Raw genomic sequence first — 24,195 nt, forward strand, 5'->3', positions numbered from 1 at the left:
CCCCTGCTCTTCTGGAGGCTGCAGCCTCGTGCCTGCGGGGAGGCGAGGGAGGACGAACAAGGCGAGGGATTTCTGCGGAGCCGAGAGGAGGCGGCGAGCGCGCTCCATCCTGGGGAATAAATTAGAATACATCTCGGAATAAATGAGCTGCATGGCGAGGAGGGGAGGGTTGCTTCCCGGGGAAACGCGGCTGCCTCTTTAGCGAGGTGGAAGCACCTCCGGGGCTTGGATTTCGGAGCTGATCTAATCTCCAGGTGTGAATTCACGGCTCGCTCCTGGACGGGATGCTCACGGCGAGTTAAAGGGGTTCCGGGCAGAGCAGGAGCTTAAGGCCTCTCCCTCCGCTCACATCCGTCTCCCCGCGCATCCACCCCATGCTTCCATCCATCCATCCACCGACCGCACGCTCCACGCTCCAGCAGAAGCCATTAGGAATGACAAAGCACCTTTTTGTTTTAAAGATGGGTCCCGGGAGCAGCAGGCAAATTGCCTGGTTCATGCATAATAAACCAGGCGTGGAAACACACAAAGTAATAGGCTGCGTTTGTAGGGAAACAGAATCATTAAGCGAGCCCGTTCGCGGCCTTGGCTGGGAGAAATAAAGCGCAGCGAGGCCGGGTGCGGAGGGGCTGCCAGCGCCTCCCCTGCCCCTCTTGGCAGCGGCTCCTGCTGAAAGCTCGGGCGAAAAAAAATAGGTCGGCGGAGGCAGCGCGGGGTGTGCTGCGGCTCGGGACCCCCCCCCCCAGTCCCTCATCCCCCCCTGGACCCACGTCCCCAGCCCCGCTGGCAGAGCCCCCCCCCCTCCCGAGAGAGATGCTACAAAGGCAAACCGCAGCCCCCTCTTTTTTTTTTTTTTTAACATTTATATTTATAATATATATATAAAAAAATTAAATATATATAATATATCGTGTTTAAGACTAAAAATATAGTACATAATATTTAAAAAAAAGGAAAAGGACAAATAAAAAAATGGTGGCTTGGGGGGCAGGGGTCACAGATACGTGTCTCTAGGGGGGGGGTCTAAAACAGCCTGTGCTAGGAGGGGACCCGCTCGCCCCCGCGCCCCGGGGTGCCGCCGCCTGGCCTGGGGCTCCCTTTGGGGCTTGGACGTGGCCGGGGGGGGGGGGGGACCCCGATCCCGCTCCCCTGCCCCGGGGAGTTGAGTTTAAAGCTTCAGCTTGGCTTCGGGGCCGGCGGGACGCTATTGCTATAGACGGTGGGGGTGCAGCATCTGGGGCGACAGCCGGGGTTAAGTCAGGCACCATCGCAAGAAATGGCACGCGGGCCGGCCGGGGTGGGGTGGGGGGGGCTCAGGCTGGGTCGGGTTCAGCACCGTCCTGACAGTACCTTTGGGGTCGAGGTTAAACCCGATGGGGACGGGAAGGGGGGGAAAATGGGGACCCCCCCCTCCGTGCCGTGCCCCTTCCTTCCCGAACCGTCCTGCGGCCGAATCGTACCTGCTTGCCGCGGGGCCGGCTCCGCAGCCAGGAGGAGGAGGAGGAGGCTCTGCAGGATGGGGGTCACCGAGCTCGCCCCGATCCCCACGGCAGAGCCAGGCAGGCAGGGAGGGTGCTTCGTACCTAATCCCAGGGGCCCATGGGGACCCCCCCGAGTCTGGTGGGTACCGGTACCGAGAGCTGGGCTGGGTAGGAAGCAGCTGGGAAGCCCAAACCCCCCCCTAAACCTCCCCAGCATTGAGCTCACAAAGTGCCCCCAAAACCCCTCGTGCCCCAGCCAGAACCCGGCTCCCTGCTCCTGAGGGAATTGGGGTCCCCCTTGTTCTGGGGTCCTGCTTGTTCTGGGGTCCCACTTGCTCCAGGGTCCCCCTTGTTCTGGGGTCCTGGTGCCCGTCTGGGGACCGAAATCCTTCGCCCAGCCTCGGGGTGCAGCAGCTGCCCCTATCCTACATCCCTGTAATACATTCACTGAGGGCTCCCCGTCCCCTTGGCATGGGGGCGTTTTTGGGGGCTCGCCGTACCGGGACCCCCAGGGTGAGCGGGGTGCCCCGTGCTCACCGGCTCGGGGCAGGGTGGGAGCGGGGGCTTTGTGGGACGGACGGACGGACGGAAGGACGGGAGGGAGCCGGCCCCGAGCGTGGGCCGACCCCAAAAGTCAAGGCACAGGGAACGGGAACAGGCTGGGCTGGGGCATTTTGGGGAGAAAACAGAAGCCAGGCGCGGTCCTTACGTCCGCGGCCGCACGTGTGCCGTGGGACGGGCGGCGCTGGCCGGGGTGTGCGGGGCTGAGCCCCCATCAGGGAAGGCTCCGGGCTCCCCCCTCCTTCCCAGCCGAGCCGGGAATGGGGAAAGGGGGCCGGGACGGGGGGCACGGGGCCAGGGGGAGGACGCCCCGCGCCCCTTTGGGAAGGTACCGCGAAGACAACCGCTATCCCAGCGGGGAGTGGAAGCTCGAAGAGAAGGGACCCGGCGCATGGAGAAGCGGGGCGAGGGGGGGTCAGGATGAGCCCCTGAATATCAGGGGACAGTCGCCGGGGCCCCGCCGCCCGCCGCCCCCCACCCCTAGACGTGCGTCTGCATCCGCTGCTGGAAGCGCTGCCCGTAGTCCGAGTGCTGGGAGGTGTAGGAGAAGCGGGTGGCGCTGGCGTACTTGCCCATGGGGTCGTAGGCGTCGTAGGGCGCCCGCTCCAGGCTGGGGGGCTGCCCGTAGCCCAGCCGGTAGCCACCGTAGCCGCCGCCGGCCGGGAAGGCGGCGTGGCCCCCGTAGTTCTCGTAGGAGAGCTGGCTGGCCGTCTCGCCCCCCGCCGTGCCCGGGGGAGCCCCGGTGCCCGCGGCCGCCTCGGCGCTGTAGTCGGACGCGGGGCCGCGGCTGTAGGTGTTGAGCTGCGCGTAGCCGCTCGAGTGGGACAGGCGGGAGGGGGGCCGCGCCTCGTAGCGCCCCGGCCCCGGCGTGCGGTAGTCGGCGTACAGGACGGTGCGGGAGGCCGGGCGGTCCTCGTGGGCACGGACGTTGTAGTAGCCATTGGTGGGGTCCTGCGGGGATGGGGGGGTGGGAGGGGAACGTGGCTGGGGTGGGCTGGGCGAAGACCCGGCCCCTTCCCTCCTCCAAGCTTCCCTTTTTTCATGCCTCATTCCTGTTCTTAGCACCATTTGTGTCCTTGTCCCTATCCCCATCTCCACACCATCCTCATCCTCGTCCACATCCCCATCCCATGCCTTCCATCCCCTCCCAACCTTCTGCCATCCCATCCCCATCCCAACTCCATTCCATCCCATCCCATCCTATCCAATCCCCGTCGCCATTCCCACCTCATCCCCATCCCCATCCTAATCCCATCCCCTATCCCCACCCCATCCCATCCCATCCCATCCCATCCCATCCCATCCCATCCCATCCTATTCAATCCCTGTCGCCATTCCCACCTCATCCCCATCCCCATCCTAATCCCATCCCCTATCCCCACCCCACCCCATCCCATCCCATCCCATTCCCATCCCCATCCCATCCCATCCCATCCCATCCCATCCCATCCCATCCCATCCCATCCCATCCCCATCCCCATCCCATCCCATCCCATCCCATCCCCATCCCCATCCCCATCCCCATCCCCATCCCCCCCATCCCATCCCATCCCATCCCCATCCCCATCCCATCCCCCATCCCCATCCCATCCCATCCCATCCCATCCCATCCCATCCCATCCCATCCCATCCCATCCCATCCCATCCCATCCCCATCCCCATCCCATCCCATCCCATCCCCCCATCCCCATCCCCATCCCATCCCATCCCCATCCCCATCCCCATCCCATCCCATCCCATCCCATCCCATCCCATCCCATCCCATCCCATCCCATCCCCATCCCCATCCCCATCCCCATCCCATCCCATCCCCATCCCCATCCCCCTCCCATCCCCTCCCATCCCATCCCATCCCATCCCATCCCATCCCATCCCATCCCATCCCATCCCATCCCATCCCATCCCATCCCATCCCATCCCATCCCATCCCATCCCATCCCATCCCACCCCATCCCCATCCCATCCCCTCCCCACCCCTTGCCCCAGGAGCAGACCTTCAGCTCGTACTCCTCGCGGGTGTCGATGGTGTCACAGCGCAGGTCCTGCTTCAAGTCCACGTCATCCTTGAAGGACTGCAGGGGAAACGGGGACAGACAGCCTCGTTCCCCCCCGCTCCCACCCGCCACGGTCCGGCAGCCCTGGCTGCGGCGTGGCCCCGCCGCGGGCTGTCCCCTACCGAGTAGATGGCCTTCATGACACGGGTGGCGGTGGAGACGCTGGCCGTGTCCTCCTCCCGGTCCGCGTGCAGCGTCAGCGGCTCCCTGTTCACCGTCTCCACCTTGATGTCCAGCTTGCGCAGGGTGACGTCCTTGCGACCTGGGGACGCGCGGGGACGGAGGTGGCACGGAGGGGGCACAGCCTGGCCGGTCCCCCCCTGCCCCGTCCCCATCCGCGGCGTCTCCGTCCCCCACTCACTTCCTTTCCGACGCCGGTAGAGGAAGCAGGCGAGCGCCACGAGGAAGCTGATGACGAGGATGCTGGCCCCGATGGTGGCCCCGGCGATGATGCCCACGGGCAAGACCTCTGCAAGGGACGAGGCCGCGGGGACGTGAACCGGGGCCGGGCGGCGCGGCGGTGGCCGCGGCTCCGTGTCCCCGGTACCTTTCTCCTCCAGCTGGATGATGGCGGTGCCCGGCCCGAAGCTGTTCCAGGCGGTGCAGTTGTAGTGGGTCTGGAAGTCGGCCTCCATCACGTTGTTGATGGTGAGGGTGGACAGGACCCCGCTGCCCGTGTTGGTCCTCTCCACCGTGTAGCGCTCCAGCGTCCCTGCCTCCAAAACGTTCTCCTTCCAAGCCCAGGCCTGGCAGAGGGGGGCTGCGTCAGCACCTCTCCGCGGCCCCCCCCGGGGACGGGGACGGGGATGGGGACGGGGATGGGGACGGCGTCCCCCCTGCCCGACCGCGGTTGACTCACGATGCGGTCCGGCGGCGGCGTGCTGCCGATGAAGCACTCCACCTTGCCGCGGTCGCCGCGCGCCGCGTACTGCACCACCTCGCTCGAGATGATGGGGGGCCCTGCGGGAGGGACGGGGACGGGGATGGGGGGGGTGTCACCAAAACCCAGCGGCACCCGGGGGTGGGGGGGGGGTCCCACCGCGGGCACCGTGCCCCTCCTGCCCCGGCCGCTCACCGTTGACGTAGAGCGTGACCTCGCGCTCGCCCACGCCGATGCGGGGCACGATGGCTTTGCAGATGTACTGCCCCGCGTCCGCCTGCGTCACCGACTTCAGGTACAGCTGGTTGCTGTTGCTCAGGACCTTGGGGGGCAGCACGGGGACAAGGGGGGGGCTCAGGAGGGCTGGCGGGGGGGGGGGCACGGCCCCTTTTTGAGCCCCCCCCCCCCCCCCGCGGCTCAGTACCATGTTGGATTCCTTCTTGGTCCAGGTGAGGGTCAGCGGGGGGTTGCCGGACCACATGCAGGTCAGCGTCACGTCGGAGCCGATGTCGGTGACGGTGGGCTTGGGGGCCACCATGATGCGAGGGGCAACTGGCGGGGAGAGGGGAGGGTTGGGGGGGGGTGGGAGGCAGCCCTGGGGGGGCTCTCGAGGGGGTTGTTGGGGGGGCTGCCCCGCTCACAGTGCACGTCCACCAGCGTGCTGACGTTGGTGCTGCCGATGTCGTTGTGCACCTCGCAGGACACGGGCTCCGTGAAGAAGGTGTAGTCCACCTGCGTGTCGTACTTGTTCTCCTTGGCCTCCTCGATGATCACCCCCCCCTTGGCCCACCTGGGGGAGCAGAGAGCCCCGGGTTCAGCACCCCCCCCGGCCCCGCACCGAGCCCGGAGGCTGTGGTGAGCACCCCCCCCGCCCCAGGGTCCGCGGGTGCTCCTCACCTGTAGCCTTTGATCTCGGGGTTGGCGGTGGCCATGCAGGTGAACACGACCCGCTCGCCCTCCTGCACCGTCTGGGGCTGGATGGACAGGGTGACAGTCGGGGGATCTGCGGGAAGGCGGACGGAGCCGTCGCGGCCGCTGGGGCGGGCTCAGCGTGGCAGAGAGAGAGAAGGGGGCGAGGGGAGAATCCCCCAGCCCGGCGCAGCAACGCCGGCCCCGTGTGCTGCCACCCAGGGCACGGCACGGCACGGGGGGAGAGCCCCGAAACTGCGATGTTCTTTTGGGGTGCCCGGCATCCCTGCCTGCTATGGGCGCCCACCATCCCTGATGGATTTGGGTGCCTGGCGTACCTTCCAGAAGTGGGTGCCCACCATCCCTGATGGATTTGGGTGCCCCCCATCCCTTCTAGATGTGGGTGTCCAGCATCCCTGACCACTTTGGGTGCCCCCCACCCCTTCCAGAAGCAGGCACCCACCATCCCTGACGGATTTGGGTGCCCCCCATCCCTTCCAGAAGCAGGCGCCCACCATCCCTGACGGATTTGGGTGCCCCCCATCCCTTCCAGAAGCAGGCGCCCACCATCCCTGACGGATTTGGGTGCCCCCCATCCCTTCCAGAAGCAGGCACCCACCATCCCTGATGGATTTGGGTGCCCACCGTGGCCGTGGACCCGGCCGGGCTGAGCCTTCCCGCAGCAGCCACTGGAGGTCGGTGTTCACCGCGCCGTCCCCAGCTGGCCCCCGCCTGCAGCCGGCGCAGCCCAGCTCCGGTGAACCCCAGCGGGCGCAACCTCGGCCCCCACCCACCCAGGCACCCTCTGGGGGACTCCAAACCACAATGCTGGGACCCCCCCGGCACCCCACAACACCCGGCACCCTGGAAGCTCCTCGCTCTGCCCCGGTGACACCCGCGTGCCGCGTCCCCGCGCCACGGCATCGTCCCCTCCGTCCCCTCCGTCCCCGTCGCGGACTCACGGTGCACGTTGAGCTTGACGAAGGTTTCCTTCCCCGCCGGGACAGCTTCGTTGGTGCTGCGGCAGGAGAAAACCCTGCCGATGTCCAGGTCGGTGGGGTTGATGGCCAGCTGGCTGGTCGTCGTCTCCCGCTTGCCATCAGCCAGCACCTCCTGCCAGGGAGAAGGGGACGGTGCCCGCGGTGAGCTCCGGCGCCGCGCGGGGCCGCGGCGGGGCCGAGGGAGGGGACGGGACAGCCGGTACCGTGGTGGTGACGGCTCCGTCCTGCTGGAGCCCGTCCCGGTACCAGACGATGGTGGCGGCGGGCTTGGCGCTGCGCGCCCGGCACGTCAGGTTGTACGGCGTCCCCGCGCGCAGCAGGATCTCGGGGGCTCCGTCGATGGTGGGGTCCTCGGGGGGGACTGCAGAGGGGACAGGGGACCAACTGGGGACACCGGGGACACTGGGGACACCGGGGACTCTCCACAGCTGCCAAGCTGAGGAGCTAAAACCTTGATTTAAAACTGATTTATTAGCGCTGGGCTCTTGGGGAGAGAACTGGGGGAGGGGCTGGGCTGCTTGCAGAGCGCCCCCGGGTGCTGGCTGCAATTATGCAGGTGGGAGCCGGGTGCAGGAGGAATGGCTGATGGGGACCCCCCCATCCTGGGAGCCCTCTGCGCTATCTGAGCCCCGTGCGGGGTGGGGGACACAGGGGGACCCCTGAGCTCGGCAGGAGTTTGGGGGGACCCCCCTGGGCTCAGTACCCAGCCACAGCTCCCACTCGCGCGCCTTTTATCTCCTGCCTTTCTAATGGGAATTTCACCGCCAGGGGAAGAAGGAGAAAGAGAGGGGAAAAAAAAAATTAAGAAAAGCAAGAAATCCGCCCCAAAACCCCATTCATGCAACATTTCCGCTGCGGCTCCGGCATCATTTCTTTTTTTTTTTCTTTTTTTTTTTTTTACAAGACACAAAAGTCAGGGAAATCAAAGTTACTGCACTCGTAGGTCCCGTAACTCAGCCACGGCGTGAATATAGATTAAGGCATTAAAGATAATGGCACAGCCAGGCTGCTGGAGGCAAGGCAAGGGGGAGGCGGCGGCGTAGGCAGCAGCAGCCTTCCCCGCGCCTGCCTGGGCTGGCTCAGGGGGTCCGGGGGGGGCTCGGGGGACCCAGGGACAACGGGGGGGAGCCGGGCTCGCTCCTTACTGAGCACGGTGAGCTTGGCCCGGCGCGAGCGCAGCGCAGCCTCGGTCGCCTGGCACTCGTAGACGGCGTCGTCGGAGAGCTCGGCGTCGCTGATCTCCAGGTTGTACTGGCCCGAGTCGGCCGTGCCCACGATGCGGTAGCGCGGCCAGGCTGCGGGGACACGGCGCGGGGGGGTCAGCGCCGAGGGGACGGGACCCCCTGGGTGCTCCCCGTGCCCCCAGCTTCTGAGCCAGATTCGCCGGGGCTGGGGGCTCGGTCGCTGCCCGCTGCCAGCTCCGGCTGCATGGGACACGGGCAGGCAGAGGGGATGGGGCACGTGCGGCATCCCCGGGGCATGGGGGGGTCCTCAGGGCGTGCAGGGACCTGGGCGCAGGCAAAGACCGCTGTGCGTGCAGGACCCCAAAGTATTCAGGGACCCCAGTGTGTGCAGGGACCCCAATATGTGCAGGTCCCCAATACATGCAGGGACCCCAATGTGTGCAAGGAACCCAGTGCGTGCAGGGATCCCTGTCCATGCAGGGACCCCAGCGTGTGCAAGGACCCCAATATCTGCAGGACCCCAGTACATGCAGGGACCCCAGTGTGTACAGGGACCCCAGTGTGTGCAGGGACCCCAGTGTGTGCAGGGATCCCAGTGTGTGCAGGGACCCCAACGTGCGCAAGGACCCCAGTGTGTGCAGGACCCCAACACATGCCAGGACCCCAATGCATGCAGGATCCCTGCTCCACGCAGGGCCCCCGGTGTGTGCAGGAAGGAGCAGAGAGCAGTGCCCAGTCCCTGCCGGAGCTTGACTACGGGGCACGTGGCCCTGTTCGGGCGCATGGAGCTGGGAAATGGGGGCCGCGGCGCCGCGGGAGCCGTAACGCCCAGGAGCCTCCCACGCGGTGACACCCCCTGCCCTGCGCGGTGACGTTCCCTGAGCCTTCCCCCGGGTACCTTTGAGGCCCTGCCCCATCCCCAGGGCCAGCCCGTCTTTGGTCCATTGCACGATCCCGGAGTAGTTGAGCACCACGCAGGAGAGGACGATCCTCTGGCCGGCCACCACGGTCTGGTCCTCCGGCTCCTCCACGAACCGCGTCTGCGCCGCTGGGGACGTGGGACGGGGATCGGTGACGGCCCAGGGCACCCCACACACCAGCGCCCAGTGCTCCGTCATACCGGTGGCACCGGGCTGTGCCGGCACCAGGGAGCCGCGTGCGGCACGGCACGGCCAGCACCGGGGTCCCCAGCGCCGTCCCCAGCCCCCCGGGACGTGTCCCCGTGGTGCCACGGCCGTCACGCGGCGAGCGGGCATCGACCTGGGAGGGCAGCGGGGGGAGCGCGGGGTGTGTGTCACACGCGTGTGGCTGTGTCACATGCGTGTGCGGGGGGGGGCAGGGTTGGGGACCCGGGCACACCGGGGCCCCTGCCCGCTTGGGGAGCATGGGGACAGCGGGGTGAGGGGCACTTCGCCCTGCCCTGGGGTGGCAGGGGGGAGCTGCCTCTCTCTCCCCTGTGCTCGCCTCCCCCCGCCTTGAAAGCCTCTTGCTAAAATATTCAAATGATTTCCGCTGTGGAGCGGGAGAGGGGGAGGCAGAAATCCCTTCTGGGGATGAGCGAGCTGCAGATAACGAAGCCGCTAAGTCCCCAGCCCTGCCTCCGCCTGCGTGGCCCGGCGAGGCCTGGCACGGCTCAGCACAGCTCAGCACGGCTCGGCACAGCACAACTCGGCACGGCACGGCACAATTCAGCACGGCACGGCACGGCACGGAACAACATGGCACAGTTCAGCACAGCACAGCATGGCACCACTTGGCGTGGCACAGCACGGCACGGCACGGCACGGCGCAGCACGGCCCTGCATGGCACAGCACCACGCAGCTCTGTGTCCCCAGCGTGTGCTCCGTCCCCAAGAGCCGGGCGCTCCGGCCCCCCTCTGCCTTTGATCCTGCAGCCAAAGCCCCCGGCAGCTCCCCAAACCCCCGCGCCGCTGCCGGGGAGCCCCCAGCACCCCCTGGCTGCGCCCCAGCACCAGGAACCAACCCAAAAGCATCGTCCCCAGGCAGCTGGAGAGACCCCCCCCCACCCAGCCCGCACGTGGCATCGGGCATCCCCAAATCCCCAGGATGGGGGCACCCCTGGGCCCGGTACCCCAGGACGCACGGACGGGGCACCCCAGGGTGCTGAGGAAGGGGCACCCCAGGGTGCTGAGGAAGGGGCATCCAGCCCTGCGGCCCCTCGCAGAGCCCACCGGGACCCGCGGTGACTTGGGGACGGTCACTGCCGGTGTCCCCCAGTCACATCCCACCCGTGTGGGCATCCCAAACCCCCACCCCGGGGTGCCCCCAGCCGCCCACGGGGCCCTGGGCACGGAGGGGGCGGCTGGGGACACTCGGATGTCCCTGCCCCGTGGCCCCCCCGCGGCAGCGTTTTGGGAGAGGAGCGGGAGCGGGGACAGGGGGAGGGAGGGAGATAAAGGGAAGGAGAGAATGGGAGAGGTGGGGGGAGGGATGGAGCTGGGGGGGGAATAAAAAAGCAGAGCGGAGATCAAAGAGGAAGGTGCCTGGAGAGAGGTGGGCGTGGGGGAAGATCAGAGCTGGGGAAGGGGGGGGAGGCAGCGCGGGGGGGGGCTGCGGCCGCCAGACAGACAGCGGGGACCCACGGCCAGCCCAGGGCCACCGCGGGGTGACACAGAGCGCCCGGCGGCACCCGCAGAACGCCAAAGCGGGGGGCACGGGTGTGCACGTGTGCACGGGTGTGCGCGTGTGCAGGCGTGGGAAGAAGCCCCCCACCCTGCTGCAGGCACCCTCCTGTCCCCGTCCCCGTCCCCATCCCCATCCCCATCCCCATCCCCATCCCCATCCCCATCCCCATCCCCATCCCCATCCCCATCCCCATCCCCATCCCCATCCCCGTCCCCATCCTGTCCCCATCCCCGTCCCTGTCCCCGCCGCTGTTTAGTCTGGCGCAGGGCGACGCGGGGGGGGCTCGGCCCCGGCACAGCGAGCACCGCGCGTCCCTCGCCGCGGCGGGGCCTTGACATCGCGCCAAGGAGCCCACAAACCCCTCGCGAGGCTCCGGGGCACCGCCGCGGGGTGCCGGGCGTGCGCACCCGGCCTGTGCCCACCCGTGGGTGCTCGGGCACGCGGGGGGCTCCCGCGGAGGGACCCGGTGGGGACCGAGCCACACGCCCGGCCCTGTCTCCCTCTATTTATCAAATGAAGGTCTGATTAAGCCCTGGGGCTGGTGCTCCAATCTCCCTCTCTCTCCTCTCGCTATTAAACTCAGGGTTCAAAGAAAAGCTTTTTATTCGCGCTGACAGCTTTCAGATGGAGCTAAATCTCTCCGCGCTCGAGTTTTTTTTTCTTTTTTTTTTTATTATTTTATCTCTCTCCCTCCTCCCCTTCCTCTTCTCACCGCTTTTAAATTTAAGCCTTTCCCCTTTTCCTCTTCCCAAGTTGTTCGCTTCTATTTATATTGGGGGGGGAAAAAAAAAATACACGGGGAGGAAAAAAAAAAATAAAAAAAATAAAAACCACCCTCCACTGGTTTTATTCTGCGGGAGAGAAAAGAGGATTTGGCTTCCTTGTGGCCCTGCCCGGCAGAGCGGAAAGGAAGAGACGGGAGGGAGGACGGGGCCGCGGGTGGCTGCTGCAGCCGGGGCCATCGCTCTGTCCCCGTCCCCGTCCCCATCGCCCTGTCCCCGTCCCCGTCCCCATCCCTGGGACACGCTGCTGGCTGCATCCACGCCGCCGCCCGCGTCCCCTCTGCCCGCACGCTGTCACCGTGCTGTCACCGCCCCGGTGCCGGCGCCCCGAGCCACTTGTCACCCGGCACGAGGCAATGGGATGGAAAAAAAGCGCAAGCGTTGCGGCCGGCCCCAAAACCACCCAGACGGCGCCACGGATGGACCTCGGGCACCGCCAGCGTGGGGAAACCGAGGCACGGGGCCGAGCGCGGCGCTCCCGGCGGTGTCGCCGCGTCCCCAAAACCGGGAGCGGGGGGGTGGGGGGACACGCAGCCCGCGGGTGCCATCCTGCCCGTGCAGCGGGCGGGTGCCGCGGCTGGCGGGGGACGCGGCGGAGCGGAGACGTGATCGACCCTGGCACTTCCCCGTCCTCCCGCCCCATCTGCCGAGGAGCAGAAGCTATTTTAGGCTCTGGCAATTTGGGGCTTTCTGCTAAAGCCGGCCGCGTCTCAGGGCAGGGACGCGGGTGGCTGGTGGAGGTGGTGGCCTCAAGGACGGAGCCCCGTGCGTGTCCCCAACCCAGGGTGGCAGCCAGGGCCCCAAACCCACCCGGGGACCGCGGGGAGCAGGGATGGGACTTGGGACGAGGCTCGGGGCAGAGGGGACCCCGCAGCTGGGGATGCCCCCACCCTGCTCCCGCAGCGTCCCCGTGTCCCCGTGCCACGCGGGCGGGCGATGGCAGCAGGACGGGGACCCGGGTGCCAGCCCAGCCCGGCGGCACGCTCGCCCGCAGCTCGCAGCCAGCAAATTGGTATTTGCTAGAGAGGGTCCCCGTTGCCATCAACAATTTATGAGGCTGCTTCACTGCGATTACCCCAGCAAGACAGTGCTGCCCGGGAACAGCGCGAGCCGCGCGCTCTGAAAGCATCTTGGCAGGAGAAGCCGCTTCCGCTCCTTGTTTGAAGTCACTCAATGCCCTCTTCTATTTTCTTCTCCTTCCCCTTCGCTTTTTAACGCTAACGTGGCCGGGGGGTGGGTGGCAGGGACGGGAACGCTGACGGGAACGCGGTGCCAGGATGCTGGGGTACGGCAGGATGATGCTGGGGTACGGCAGGATGATGCTGGGGTACGGCAGGACGATGCTGGGGTACGGTGTGAGGATGCTGGGGTGCGGTGTGAGGATGCTGGGGTGCCCATCCCAATGCCAACTGCACCATTTGGGGCCAAAGCCCCAATCCGTGCCCCCTGCTCCCTTATCAGCCCCAAGCGCAACCCCATCCACTCCGCATCCAACCCATCCGACAACTTCTCCTTCCTCTAATCCCGCTCTGATTGACATTAATTGAATATTACCATCCTTTAATTCCTCGGTAATTGAATCCCGCAGCAGCTACCCTGCACCCCCTACGCCAGCATCCCCATCCCTGTCCCTGTCCCCAACCCCATCCCTGTCCCTGTCCCCATCCCTGTCCCTTGTCCCCATCCCCATCCCCGTCCCCATCCATGTCCCCGTTTTTCCCCCCCGTGGCTGCCTCCAGAGCCAGGACCCCGGCTCCGCTCCCGATCCTCCCGTCCCAGCAGGAACGGAAAGTATTTCACCACCATCATATGACGCCAGCGCATCGCTGGCACGCGCCCAGCGCCAGGCTGGGAGGCACCAGGGCGGCCGACGGAGGGGACGGGGCCGCATCCAGCCCTGCCCCTCGCCGCCATCTCGGGGAGTGGCCCCGGGGTGTCCCCAGCGTCCCCGCGGGGCTGGCACGGGGCTGGCACGGTGCTGGCGGGGGCTGCTCCGTTGCCTCTCCCCCCCTCCTGCTCCGCTTCCCGCTGCCGAAGCTGGTGGTAGCAAAGCTCTCCGGGGAAGGGATGCTCCAGTTATTTTCATTTTTTAAAAGGCAAAATTATAAAAACAAATGAGGAGGAGATCGGTTCCCCTCCTCCCCGCCGCCTTCGGGCACGCCGGGTCCCTGCCGTCCTCCCCGCGCCCTGGCCACGGTGACCTTGGCCGTGCCACCAGGCGCGGCGTCCCTGGGGGCAGCGGCACGTGGGGTGCGCATCGGGGACATTTCTGCATCGGGGACATCTCTGCATCAGGGACATCTCTGCATCAGGGACATCTCCGCATCAGGGACATCGCCGTGCCCCCTGTGCCACCGAAGCAGCTGGAGCGCCACCGGCTCCGCCAGCCCCCGGTGTCCCCAGCCCGCGGTGTCCCCTCGCTCCCCGCCGCTGCCGTCCCCCGCCGGCCGAGGAGCGCCGCCGCGATTGCTTGTGACACCAATCTCACAACAAATTTAGCAGCTCATTTCCCGGCCGATCAAATATTCCACCTCGATTACCTCCCGGGCAGGAGACGGGCGCCGCGCCGCCGCGCGGGCGGCCAGCACCTCCCGCCGTGTCACAGCCCATCAGTGTCACCGCGGCGGGGACGCCTGCGCTGCTGGGGACGGCAGGAGGAGGGCTGGGGTGGGGGACGGGGACGTGGCCCCACCACCCTGCTGCCCCCCCTGCAAGGCGCTGGGGGGAAACTGAGGCACGGGGAAGGCGCCTCGATAGGGGATGCGCAAGCGGTAGCGCAAGGCGAGGATCTGGGGACGGCTCTGACATCCCCAAAAAGGCCACGAGCGATGGCGGAGGACCCGGAGGGACGAGGAGGAGAGGAGGCACCAGCTCGTGATGAGACACGGGGAGAAAATACGCGGCGCTGGGAACATACGGAGCAATTTTCAATTGAAACCTCGTTGGGCAGAGGCATAAATACCGGGGGAGATGACGCGGTGGAATTGGGTTCTATTTTTCGTTCCTGAGGAGCCTTAAATATTCCCCACCTAATAATAATAATACAAAAAAAATGAACTCCCGACTTACGAAACAACATATAAATTCCCCTCGTAATTACATTACTTTCAGCGCAGCAAAGATGCCAATAAAATATAAACCAGTGTTGGGCAGGGAGAGGGAGAAAATAGAGGAGCGAATAAATGAAGTGCTTTATTGCGTTATGGCAAACGAGCTGGGCTGGGGGGGGCCGCGCGGGGCCAGGGTCCCCATGGGGCCACCCCACTGTCCCTTCAGCTGCCACCGTCCTGCGTGCACCAGGGGCCTGGGGTGGGGGGTTTGGGGTGCCCTGCGGGGAGCCCCCCGGAACCCCACTTCTTCCTCACATGAACCCCAATCGTTTCCCCATGGGAAGCCCACAGCTATCCCATCGGAACCCCGTTGCCTCCCCACAGCAACCCCATTGCTGCCCCATGGGAGCTGTCTTGCTGTCCCAAGAAAATCCCGTTGCTGCCCCCCCCGGATTCCCCATTGGAACCCCCCCAGGCCCCCCTGGGGACACCTCTGCTGCCCCACAGCACCCGGTGCCGACCCCAAGGCGCCGTCCCGTGGCGCTCCGAGGGTTGATCCTGGCAGAACCCTGCTTTAGGGGTCCCCACGGTCCCCCTGTCCCCCCCAAGGCGATCACGCCTGCAGGACCCCGCTGTCCCCAGGAGCCCCGAGCCCCCTCCAGCGCCCCGGGGCCGGGGTCTCCGTCTCCCCCCCACCTGCCCTGCCCGGAGGCAGCGGCCGTTTGTGAGAACCCCGGCGCCTTTCTTCTGCCCTCGGCCCCTGAAAGGGGGCAGCCAGGCAGAAAGACAAAGGCTCGGCGCGCCTGGGGGGCACGGGGGGCCGGGCACGGCCGGCGGGCGCAGAGCGAGGGGCCACAGCGGGGTGCAGCATGAGCGTGAAGGAGCGTGTGTGCAACGGCGCTGTGCATGCACGGGAGTGTGCATGGGTGCGCAAGTGCATGCACAGGAACATGTGCACGTGTGTACAAGTGTGCGTGCACCGGATGCTTGCTTGCACAGGAGTGTGTGTGTGCACGCCTGTGTGTGCACGTGTGCATGCACCAGACGCTTGCACGGGAGCACGTGCACATGTGTGTGCATGCACCAGACGCTTGCTTGCACAGGAGCGCGTGCACGTGCGTGTGCACGTCCGTGTGCTCGCCCAGCAGCGTGCACGTGTGCGCACCAACTTTAACGCTTGCACGGGCGCGCGCGCCCCAGCCGTGCGCGTGCAAGGCGCTACCCTTGCGTCCGCAGGAGCTGCGAGCGTGAGCGCGGGCCGTGTTCCTGTGCACACCCGTGTGCACATGTGTGCGTGCGTGTGTGTGTGTGTGCACGTGCAGCCGCGTGCACCCTCCCCGAGCTGGCCCTGCAGCGCCCATGCCGGGCTCCGTGCATTTTGGCTCAGCAGAGCGGGGCAGCCTTCGCACCCCAGCCCCTTCCTCCTCCTCCTCCTCCTCTTCCTCCTCCTCCTCCTCCCCTCGCCGCTGCCCTTCGCACAAAGGCCTGGGCTGCAGATGTGTGGCCGCTGCTCCCCCCCCCACGCCGTGCTCAGCCCCCACTGGGGGGGGGGGGGACGATGGCGGGTCCCAGGGTGCCCCCGTCCCCCCCCACCCATGGGCGAGCCGGGAGCTGGCGGCGCCTCTGCCCTCGTTATTTCCTCTTCATTTCTGGGGCTGTCAGAATTATGGAGCAGGGCTGTTTATTGGCTTGAGTTTAATTAATTTGTGTAATATCCCTGTTAGGAACAATGTCTAATTAAGACTTTTGTTTGTGTGTGCGCGCCGGGGGGAGGGGACTTCTTCTTTGGGAAAGGGGAGAAAAAAAAACAAAAATAAAAAAGAAAAATAAAATTCCCTAATCATTAATGGAGGGGAAAGAAATATTTAAACAGGGCTGGCACCCTTCCACCGAGCTGCTGGTAAGCGCTCTCGTTACAGATGTCTTAATGAGACATCTCTTAATAATGGGATTATCATTCACATTGAATCGGGACGAGCAGCTGGGAGCGCAAGCCTCCGGTACGGGGCCTCCGCGCCGCGGCGCGTGGGAGAGGACGGGGCAGAGCGGCCCCGCGCCGAGGGCTGGGGGACGGAGCCCCCGCCACGGACGGGACCCCCCCGGTGCCACGGGGCAGGACCAACCTCCCCCGCCCCCCCGGCCCCTTGCCCTGCCTCAGTTTCCCCATAAATAAATATCCCCGGATAAATCCGGCGTCGCCCGTGGTTCGTGGTGCTGAGCTCACGCCCTGGCAAAAGGGGGGGGGGGTTCAGTGGAAACCTCGACTGGGAGGGAACGGGGTTGGATGGGGGCTGATGGGGACAGGGGGCGAGGTGTCCCCTTCAAAACCACAAGGGTTTGGCGGGGGGGGACACGACCCTTGTCGTCCCCCCCCACCGCATGGCCCCGCGCTCCCTTCCCCCTCTGCTCCAGAAAATAGGGGCAGCAACCTCAGCCTGCCCCGACCCCGTGGCCGCCACGAGGATTTGGGGTCCCGGGTGGGGAACCTGGGGGGGGGAGGGCTGCAGGGCACCCCCCCCCCTCGCCAGCACCCCCAGGGCGGCGACACGAGGGGGTCCCGTGGGGCTTCGTGCCCACCAAAGCCAGCTTGGCCAAATGGGGCCGACCCCAGTGCCGGGGTCCCCGTGGGGTGGCAGCTGGGGGGTGGGGGGGACGGGGCCGGGAGCGCCGTGGGGGCCGCCCTGCAGCCCCCCCCCCTCGCCGCCGGCCCCTGCGAGTCCCGCAAAGGAGAAGCTGGAGCAGCCCTGGCTGCGGTCAGAGCCCAGCAATGATCCTACAAGCCTGGAATTTGAGGAATTTCCTGCCAAGGCTCTCTGGAAGAAGAGGGAGAGAAAGGAAACCCGGCGCTTAACCCTCGGCTCCCCGCGCCAGGCCCCGAGCCCGCGGCGGGCAGGGGCTGGCACCCGGGGGGGGGGGGGGGGCAGAGGCACTTTTTGGGGCGTCCCTGGATTTGGGGCGGGGGGGAGGCTGCTCCCCGCTGCTCCCCGTTCGCTTTGGGCAGGCTGCCTGCAGAGCCCCACAGCCCTCCCCGGGGCCAGGCGAGGCTCCGTGCCTCAGTTTCCCCCAAATCTCTGCCCGCCCCCCCCCGGCAGAGGCCGTCCCCAACCCTCACCACCTCCCTGTGTCCCCGCGGAGGCCACCTCCAGCCCCCACTCAGCCCCCGTCCACCCGCCGTGCCCCCCGCCCCGTCCCCAAGCCCCCACGACGCCCCCCGGCCCCCGGCTGAGCCTCGTGCACCCCAAAACACCGCGGGAGGTCGGGAACCCCCCCGGCCGCCCCGCAAAACCCCCCCTTTCCCACCAAATCCGCCGGGAAGGGCGTTGCAAGGAGGCGAGGGAGAGGAGGCCGGGGATGCTCCGGGTGTCACCGCCCGGGGCCCGGTGCCACCAGCGGGCCCCCTCGTGCCCCTCGCACGCCCAGCCGGGCACGTGCTCCCTCGTGCACCCACGCGCGCTCCCTCGCACGCCCGCGTGCGCGGTTTTTGCTCCCTTTTTTTTAATTTTTTTTCCTAATTTTTTTTCTTTCCCCCTCCGCCGTTCCCATGGCAACCCCCGCACGGCGCACGGCCGCTCTCGGGTTCGAAATAAAAGTTGTTTTTCCTCCCCTCCTCCTTTTTACTCCACTCTTTTCGCTTTTTTTCTCCCCCCCCCCCCCCCCCTCACCCCCCCCCTTATTTTGATTTCCATTTGGATCATAATCCGCCCGTTGCCATGGCAGCGCTGGCAGCCCATTATGTTCCAGCCCTTGCAGAAAAAAGGCCTCGCTCCCCCCCTTTTCCCTTCCCTGCGCCTTTTTCCGAGGGTTTCGGCTCCTCGAACCCCCTCCTGCCCCCACCACCGCCGTCCCCCAGCCCCGGGCACTCTCCTGGCCGGCTCCGAGCCCCCCGCCCCGCTCCGAGCCCCCCGCCCGCACCCCGCTGCGCGCTCAGCTCCCTCCGTCCCCTTAACTCTGCCCCGAGCCTCCTCCTCCTCCCGTGGGGACCCCCGGCACCCCATTGCCCCCCCCTGGCCCCTTGCACGATGCCTTTTGGCTGATTTTGGCCCCCTCAACGTCAATTTTCAGCGCCGGCCGCCGCGCACCCACCCAGGCGGGGCTGCGGGTGCCCGAGGGTGCCCGAGGGTGCCGCGGTCCCGCTGCGGGCGCAGGACGGGTCCCTTTGGTGTCCCCCCCCCCCCCCACCACCCAGCGCCCTCCCGCGCCGTGCCCACCCCCGGCTGGGAGCAGGAGGTTATGAAAATGAGCCGTGCACCCAGGAGACTGTAATTATCTGCTAAATGTGAAAGCTAGAGTGATTAATTAAGAGATAATAAAAAGAAAAGGAGGCTGGAGAGGGAATAACGGATGCTTTGATGATAAAACCTGAGGTAAGGCAAGCAATTAGGGGGAACCTTTACGGGGAGTTAGCGACAATCCCCCCCCGCCGCCCCGCGCTGCTGGGGGGCTGCGTCCCCGCCGGACGGGGCCGGCGACACCCCGCGGGGCCACCGGGGTCCCCTCCCCAGTCCTACAGGTGCAGGGGACACCGAGGGGACACCGGGGGGCTTCCTGGGGCCGTGGTGGCCCCTGGGCACCCCCGCAGGCTGGCGAGGTGGGTGCCGCAGGGCTGGGTGCGGTGGCCCCAAGGATGGGGTGAGCGGGGCGGGCGAGCACCCACGGGTGCCCGAAGGGCGGCGAGAGAGCCCAGGGCAGCCCAGGTGGGCTCTGGGCCAGGCAGAAAGCTGGCTCGGGATTAAATCAATCTCGAATTAAAGGCTGGGGATGTAATTAATGCTGGTCGGCTCGGGTCGGTGGGGCCGAGGTGGCCGACGACCCCGATCTCACCTCCGAGAGGAGGGCGCGTGGGGTGCCGGAGGTCACCGCGGCTGGGAGGAGGGCCGCAGTTGGGGGCCCTGCAGGAAACGGGCAGGAGGCCGCTGGGACGGGAGCGGGACGGGAGCGGGACGGGGCCGCTGCCCCCCCCCACCCCCCCTGGGATGCTCCCCGGCAGTAAACCACGGCCCCAGCTGGGGGGGAGCGGCCGATTCAGCCCTGGCACGGGCGGCCCAGGCAAGTCCCGGCACGGGGCCGTGGCTGCCACGGCAGGATCCGTCCCGCCGGCCCCAAAGGGCTGCCGTGGCCCCGCTGCGGGGCTGAGCCGGGGCTCGCTGTGTGCCGGGGCAGGATCCGGCCCCTTCTGCGAGGGACGTGCCGCAGGCTCGGGGCAGGACCCTGCACAAAACCGCGGCATCCCTGGTGCTCGCAAAGGGGCTTTGGGGCCCCTGGGGAGGTTGGGACCCTCCCCACCCGCCCCGCGCAGCCCCCGTCCTCCCTCCGTGCCGGTGCTGGAGCCCCATGGGGGAGCACCCGGGGGTCTCGGGCCCCCCATGCTGCCAGCCCCCTCCCCCTGCGCTCAAGCACCTTAATCCCAGGCTGCTCTGATCCCAGTATAGCCCAAACTGGGATCGCTGAAGGGTGCTGCGGGGAACAGAGGGAGTGCAGGGCTGGGGGTGCCACCCCAAGGTCCCCCTCGCTGTGGGGCTGGGGGGACGCGCGGTGACCCTTTGGGGCTCCATCTCCCCCTCCGAGGTGTTCTGGGGATGAGGGTCTGCAGGGTGGCAGGGACAATCACGGTGACCCGGAGGGGACCCTGGGGACAGCTGGCACGGGTCCGCGAGCGCTGTAGGATCACGCCGAGAGCAGCACGGGGTTTTTCTGGGTGGGCAAAGCGGGCGTGCAGGGCGGCGGGGATGCCCCGAGCAACCCGAAGCCACCGGCGGCTCCTTCGCTCCCCGAACGTCCCCGGCCTCCCCCCTCTGCCCACGGAGGGGGGCGATGCCAAGCGCTGGCACCCCCCAGCTGCGGGGACCGTGGCCACCTTCCCACCCTCCCCGGCCGCCGCGCCGCGGCACGGGAGCTCTCCCGGGGGCTTTTATTACCCTGCAGCAGACGACGGTCAGCTTACACATCACATCACGCCACCGCCGCTCCGGCGGCGCGCGGGGAGCCGAGCCACCGCGGCCCCGGGCGGGGAGCACGGGCAGGTGCCCGCCGCCGTCCCCAGCAGCTCCCCGTGGCCACAGAGACCCCTTTGCCTCCGCCCGGCTCCAGCGGGCAGATTTGGGGCGCAGCCCCTGCCCAGCCACCTCGTCCCGCTCCCCGGCACAAGGAGGGTGGCCCCGTGCCCCGGCACCGTCCCTCCTGCCCCATAAGTCTGGGGCAGCCCCAGGTTGCGGGATGCTGGTGCTGCACCAGGTGGTTGGCATCACCCTGGGGTGCCTGCAGGGGCACGGGGCGGCGGGACCGGAGCCCTGCACCCGCTCCCTACCCGAAAAAGGCATCAGCATGGGGGCCGGAGGGACAGGCCTGACCTCGGAGCGCCCGGTCCCGGTGCCACTCCTGCCCCTTCAGCAGCGATGCACCCAGGGGTGAGGGCTCCAAAGGCAGCGGGGCTCAGCCACGTTCCCCCGGGGCACGCAGCGAGCTCGCGGGGTCTCAGCGCAGCCCCCGCCGGCACCAGAGCCCCGGGACGAGCCCCCGCCGCCATCTCTCCGCTGTTTCAATTTCGCTGCTCTTCCTTGGGAGGGAAGAAGGGAGGGAAAGAAAAGAAAAGAAAAAAAAAAAAAAAAAAACCACACACACACAACCCACAGAGAGAAGGAGAAGAAGAATCGCCCAGAAAATGAATAAATATTTCAATTTGAGGCGCAATCACAGCGAGTGATTGAAACGGGGGGAAGAATAATGGGTTTCATTTAGATAAGATACAGAAAATTATTTAGTGAGAAATGAAGAGTGATGAAACCCATTCAACATCTTTGTGCGAGCGGGTGTAACTCCATGAATGGCACAGACCCCCCCCCCCAGCACCCACACGCCTGGCTCCAGGGTGGGGGGAGCCCACCAGATTTTGCTCCCCCCCCTCTCCCCAAGCATCCCACCTTAGAGCGGGGCCGCGGCGGGGAGGCAGAAGCGAAACTTAGCGGTGGCAGGAGCGAGATGGGGACTGTGGCGGGACGGGGCCGCTCGGGGGGGGGTCGGGGGGATGCTGGCGGGGTGCTGCCACCCCCGTCCCCGTCCCCGCAGCCCGTCCAGCTCGTCCCTGCGGCGAGGCAGAGCACGGAGGCCGGCGCGATGCACATGGCACCGTGCGGGCGCTTTTGTTCCTGGGAGGGCAGCGGAGCCCCGCGGCGCTTCCCCGAGCCCTGCGCGGGGGAGCCTGGGATCGGCCCCCCCCCCCTCACCCCCCCGGCCCCAGCCTCGGCCCTCTAAGAGGCTTTGCATGCTCCTTTTAAACCCCCCGTTCGACTCATTTTTGTTCCTGGCATCTTAGCAACGCCGCCCCCTTAATTAAAAATTAGATTGGATTTTGCAGCAGGGAAGGACCCAGAGGCCATGCAGGGGCTGGCTCGGCGCAGGGCAATGCCCTCGAGCACCCGGCCCCGGCCACGCACCGGCCCCCCCTGTGCCATCTGGGGGGACACAGCGGGGGGGGGGGACACCCCAGCAGAGACCCCAGCAGCTCGGTGCACGCACGGTGCCCATCCCTGTGGGGCCCTGCTGGTGGTCGGGGTGGCCGGGGGGGGCACCGGGGCTGTCCCCAGCTCCGCGCCCCCTGCTCTGCGTGACCTTGGCCGCACGGCGCCCCGTGCCTCAGTTTCCCTCGATGGCTCCCTGTGGTCACTTGGGGGGGTCATGTAGGGACGGGGGGGGGGGGGCTCAGGCGAGCCCCTGGGTTGCAGCAAGCCCCGTAAAGCGACTGGGGGGGGAAAGGGGGTGCCCCACGCTGTCCCCAGCCCCGCTCCTGAGGGCTGCCCAGGCTGGGAGCCGGGGGTCCCGGCTGCCCCCGGCGCTCGCCCCCTCTCACCGAGAGGTATCCTGGGCGGACGGACGGACGGACGGCAGTCCCCACTCGGCCAGCATCGCCACGTCCAGGCCGGGTCCCCCCCACACGTCCCCCCCCTATCGTGGATCCCCCGGTCACTGGGGGTCCCCAGAGCTGCCGGGTCCCCCCCGCCTGCCCCGGCACCGACAAAATTCCTGCGTCCGAGCGCCGCGGCCCCCCCGGACCCCATCTCCAACGGCCTCACCCCGGCTCCAGCGGGACCGGACCGGGGGGGGCCAGGACCCCTGCGGGGGGCACGGCCCCGACCGGGGCATCCAGCGGGACCGAAACCGGGGGGCCCTGCCCCGAAGTGGGCTGGGGGGGAGGGGGGGGGGGGCAGAGCCCACCCCGGGCTGCATCGGGACGCAGCAAGGGGGGGTCCGTTTGCTCCCAACCCGGGGACGCGGCTCCACAGCCGGGGTCCACCAGCACGAACCCGGGGTCCCAGCCCCCGCTGGGGGGCTCCCCCAAGACCCTGCCCGGCCCCCCCCCAGCCGCGGGAGCCCCCCCAAGACCCAGCCGCGGGCTCCTTTGGCCGGAGCCGGGCGCATCCCAGCGGGGCGCGGCGGCACCGCGCGGGTCCGGAGCCGGGTCCCGGCCCCGGGCGGAGCCGGACCGAGCCGTGCCGTGCCCCGGGAGCCGTGCCAGGCTCTCCGGTGCCCCCGGTGCCCGGTGCTTACCTTGCCCGTAGGAGTCAGCGAGAGTCAGGAGGCAGAGGAAGAGGATCCGCATGCTCCCGTCCCGGCCGCGCTGCGGGCACGGGGCGCGGGGGGGGGCCGCTGCCCCGCCGCCCCGCTCGGCCCCGCCGCCGCTGCTAAAGCATGGCCCGGCCGGGCAGGGGCCGGGGAAGGGCCGCGGGCTGCTCTGGCTCCGCTCCGAGCCGTGCCGAGCCGCTCCGAGCCGTGCAAAGCCGTGCCGAGCCGTGCCGCGCCGCCCCGGAGTGCGCGCTGCCGGCGGGGCGGGGCCGGGCCGGGGGCGGCAACTCGGGAAAGTTGGGGAGGGGGGAGCGGGGGCGGGGGGGCGAGAGGGGGCCCGGGCCTTGGGGGGGGCGCGGGGGGGCGGCTTTTTGCACGGCGAGGGGGTGCGCACCCGGGGGGTGCGGCTGGACGCGCGTGGGACCTTGGAGTTGGACGAGTGTGCACGAGTGTGCACGAGTGTGCATGCGTGTGCATGCGTGTGCATGAGTGTGCACGTGTGTTTGTGCGTGTGCGTGCGTGTTGGCGCGTGCACGCGGGGCGAACACGCGTGTGAGCACGCTGGGGGTGGCTTTGTGCCGCTGCGCCCGTGTGCGTGCACGCCTGTGCACGCGTGTCACGCTGCACGTGTGCGTCCCAGGGCGTGCATCCCCCTGCGTGTGCACACTCAGGCACGTGCAGGCCAGCTGGACGGGCGTGCACGGTGTGGGACTGCCTGGGGAGAGCAGCACCCACCCAGGACCCCGCAGCACCCACCCAGGACCCCGCGGCACCCACCCGGGGCAGGGGGCTGCGGGCCGAGCCCCCCGCCCTCGCCCTGCCTCACCTCTCCGCCGCCGTTCGGGCGGCCTCTCCCCCGCGCCGCACGCTTGCTGATCCTCCCCTCTCTCTATTCCTCTTTTGAAAACTTTCTAAGCCCCAACTGAAGGCCCTGGCTATCAGCGGCTCGAAAAATCCTCTTGCCTACAGGCTCCGGGGAAGGGAAGCTTTCCAAGTCGAGCGGAGCGGGCTAAGCCCTCGGTAGAGGCAGAAGCTTCAGCTTTCATGGTCGGGTTTTTATTTTTTTTTTTTCTTGGCTGTTGTTGTTGGGT

At 67.6% G+C, this 24,195-nt stretch overlaps 1 protein-coding gene across 2 annotated transcripts; it reads right to left on the reverse strand.

Moving 5' to 3' along the window:
* Nucleotides 1–2,001: 2,001 nt before the first annotated feature.
* KIRREL1 (kirre like nephrin family adhesion molecule 1) lies at nucleotides 2,002–23,356 on the reverse strand. Of its 2 annotated transcripts, XM_066985982.1 has the most exons (15): nucleotides 23,090–23,356; nucleotides 8,969–9,118; nucleotides 8,032–8,181; nucleotides 7,090–7,247; nucleotides 6,848–6,998; nucleotides 5,874–5,979; nucleotides 5,618–5,766; nucleotides 5,401–5,528; nucleotides 5,172–5,298; nucleotides 4,956–5,056; nucleotides 4,644–4,842; nucleotides 4,458–4,565; nucleotides 4,219–4,358; nucleotides 4,037–4,114; nucleotides 2,002–2,993 (listed from the first exon to the last, which is right to left on the reverse strand). In XM_066985982.1, the coding sequence occupies exons 1-15, from the start codon at nucleotides 23,139–23,141 to the stop codon at nucleotides 2,523–2,525; spliced, it is 2,268 nt and encodes a 755-aa protein (XP_066842083.1). In that variant the 5' UTR covers nucleotides 23,142–23,356; the 3' UTR covers nucleotides 2,002–2,522. The 2 variants fall into 2 exon arrangements, with proteins under 2 accessions (XP_066842083.1, XP_066842082.1); XM_066985981.1 differs by having other exon boundaries at nucleotides 4,458–4,842.
* Between the last annotated feature and the right edge of the window lie 839 nt (nucleotides 23,357–24,195).

This window comes from Anser cygnoides, chromosome 33 (assembly GCF_040182565.1).
Source record: "Anser cygnoides isolate HZ-2024a breed goose chromosome 33, Taihu_goose_T2T_genome, whole genome shotgun sequence".
Lineage (NCBI taxonomy): Eukaryota > Metazoa > Chordata > Aves > Anseriformes > Anatidae > Anser > Anser cygnoides.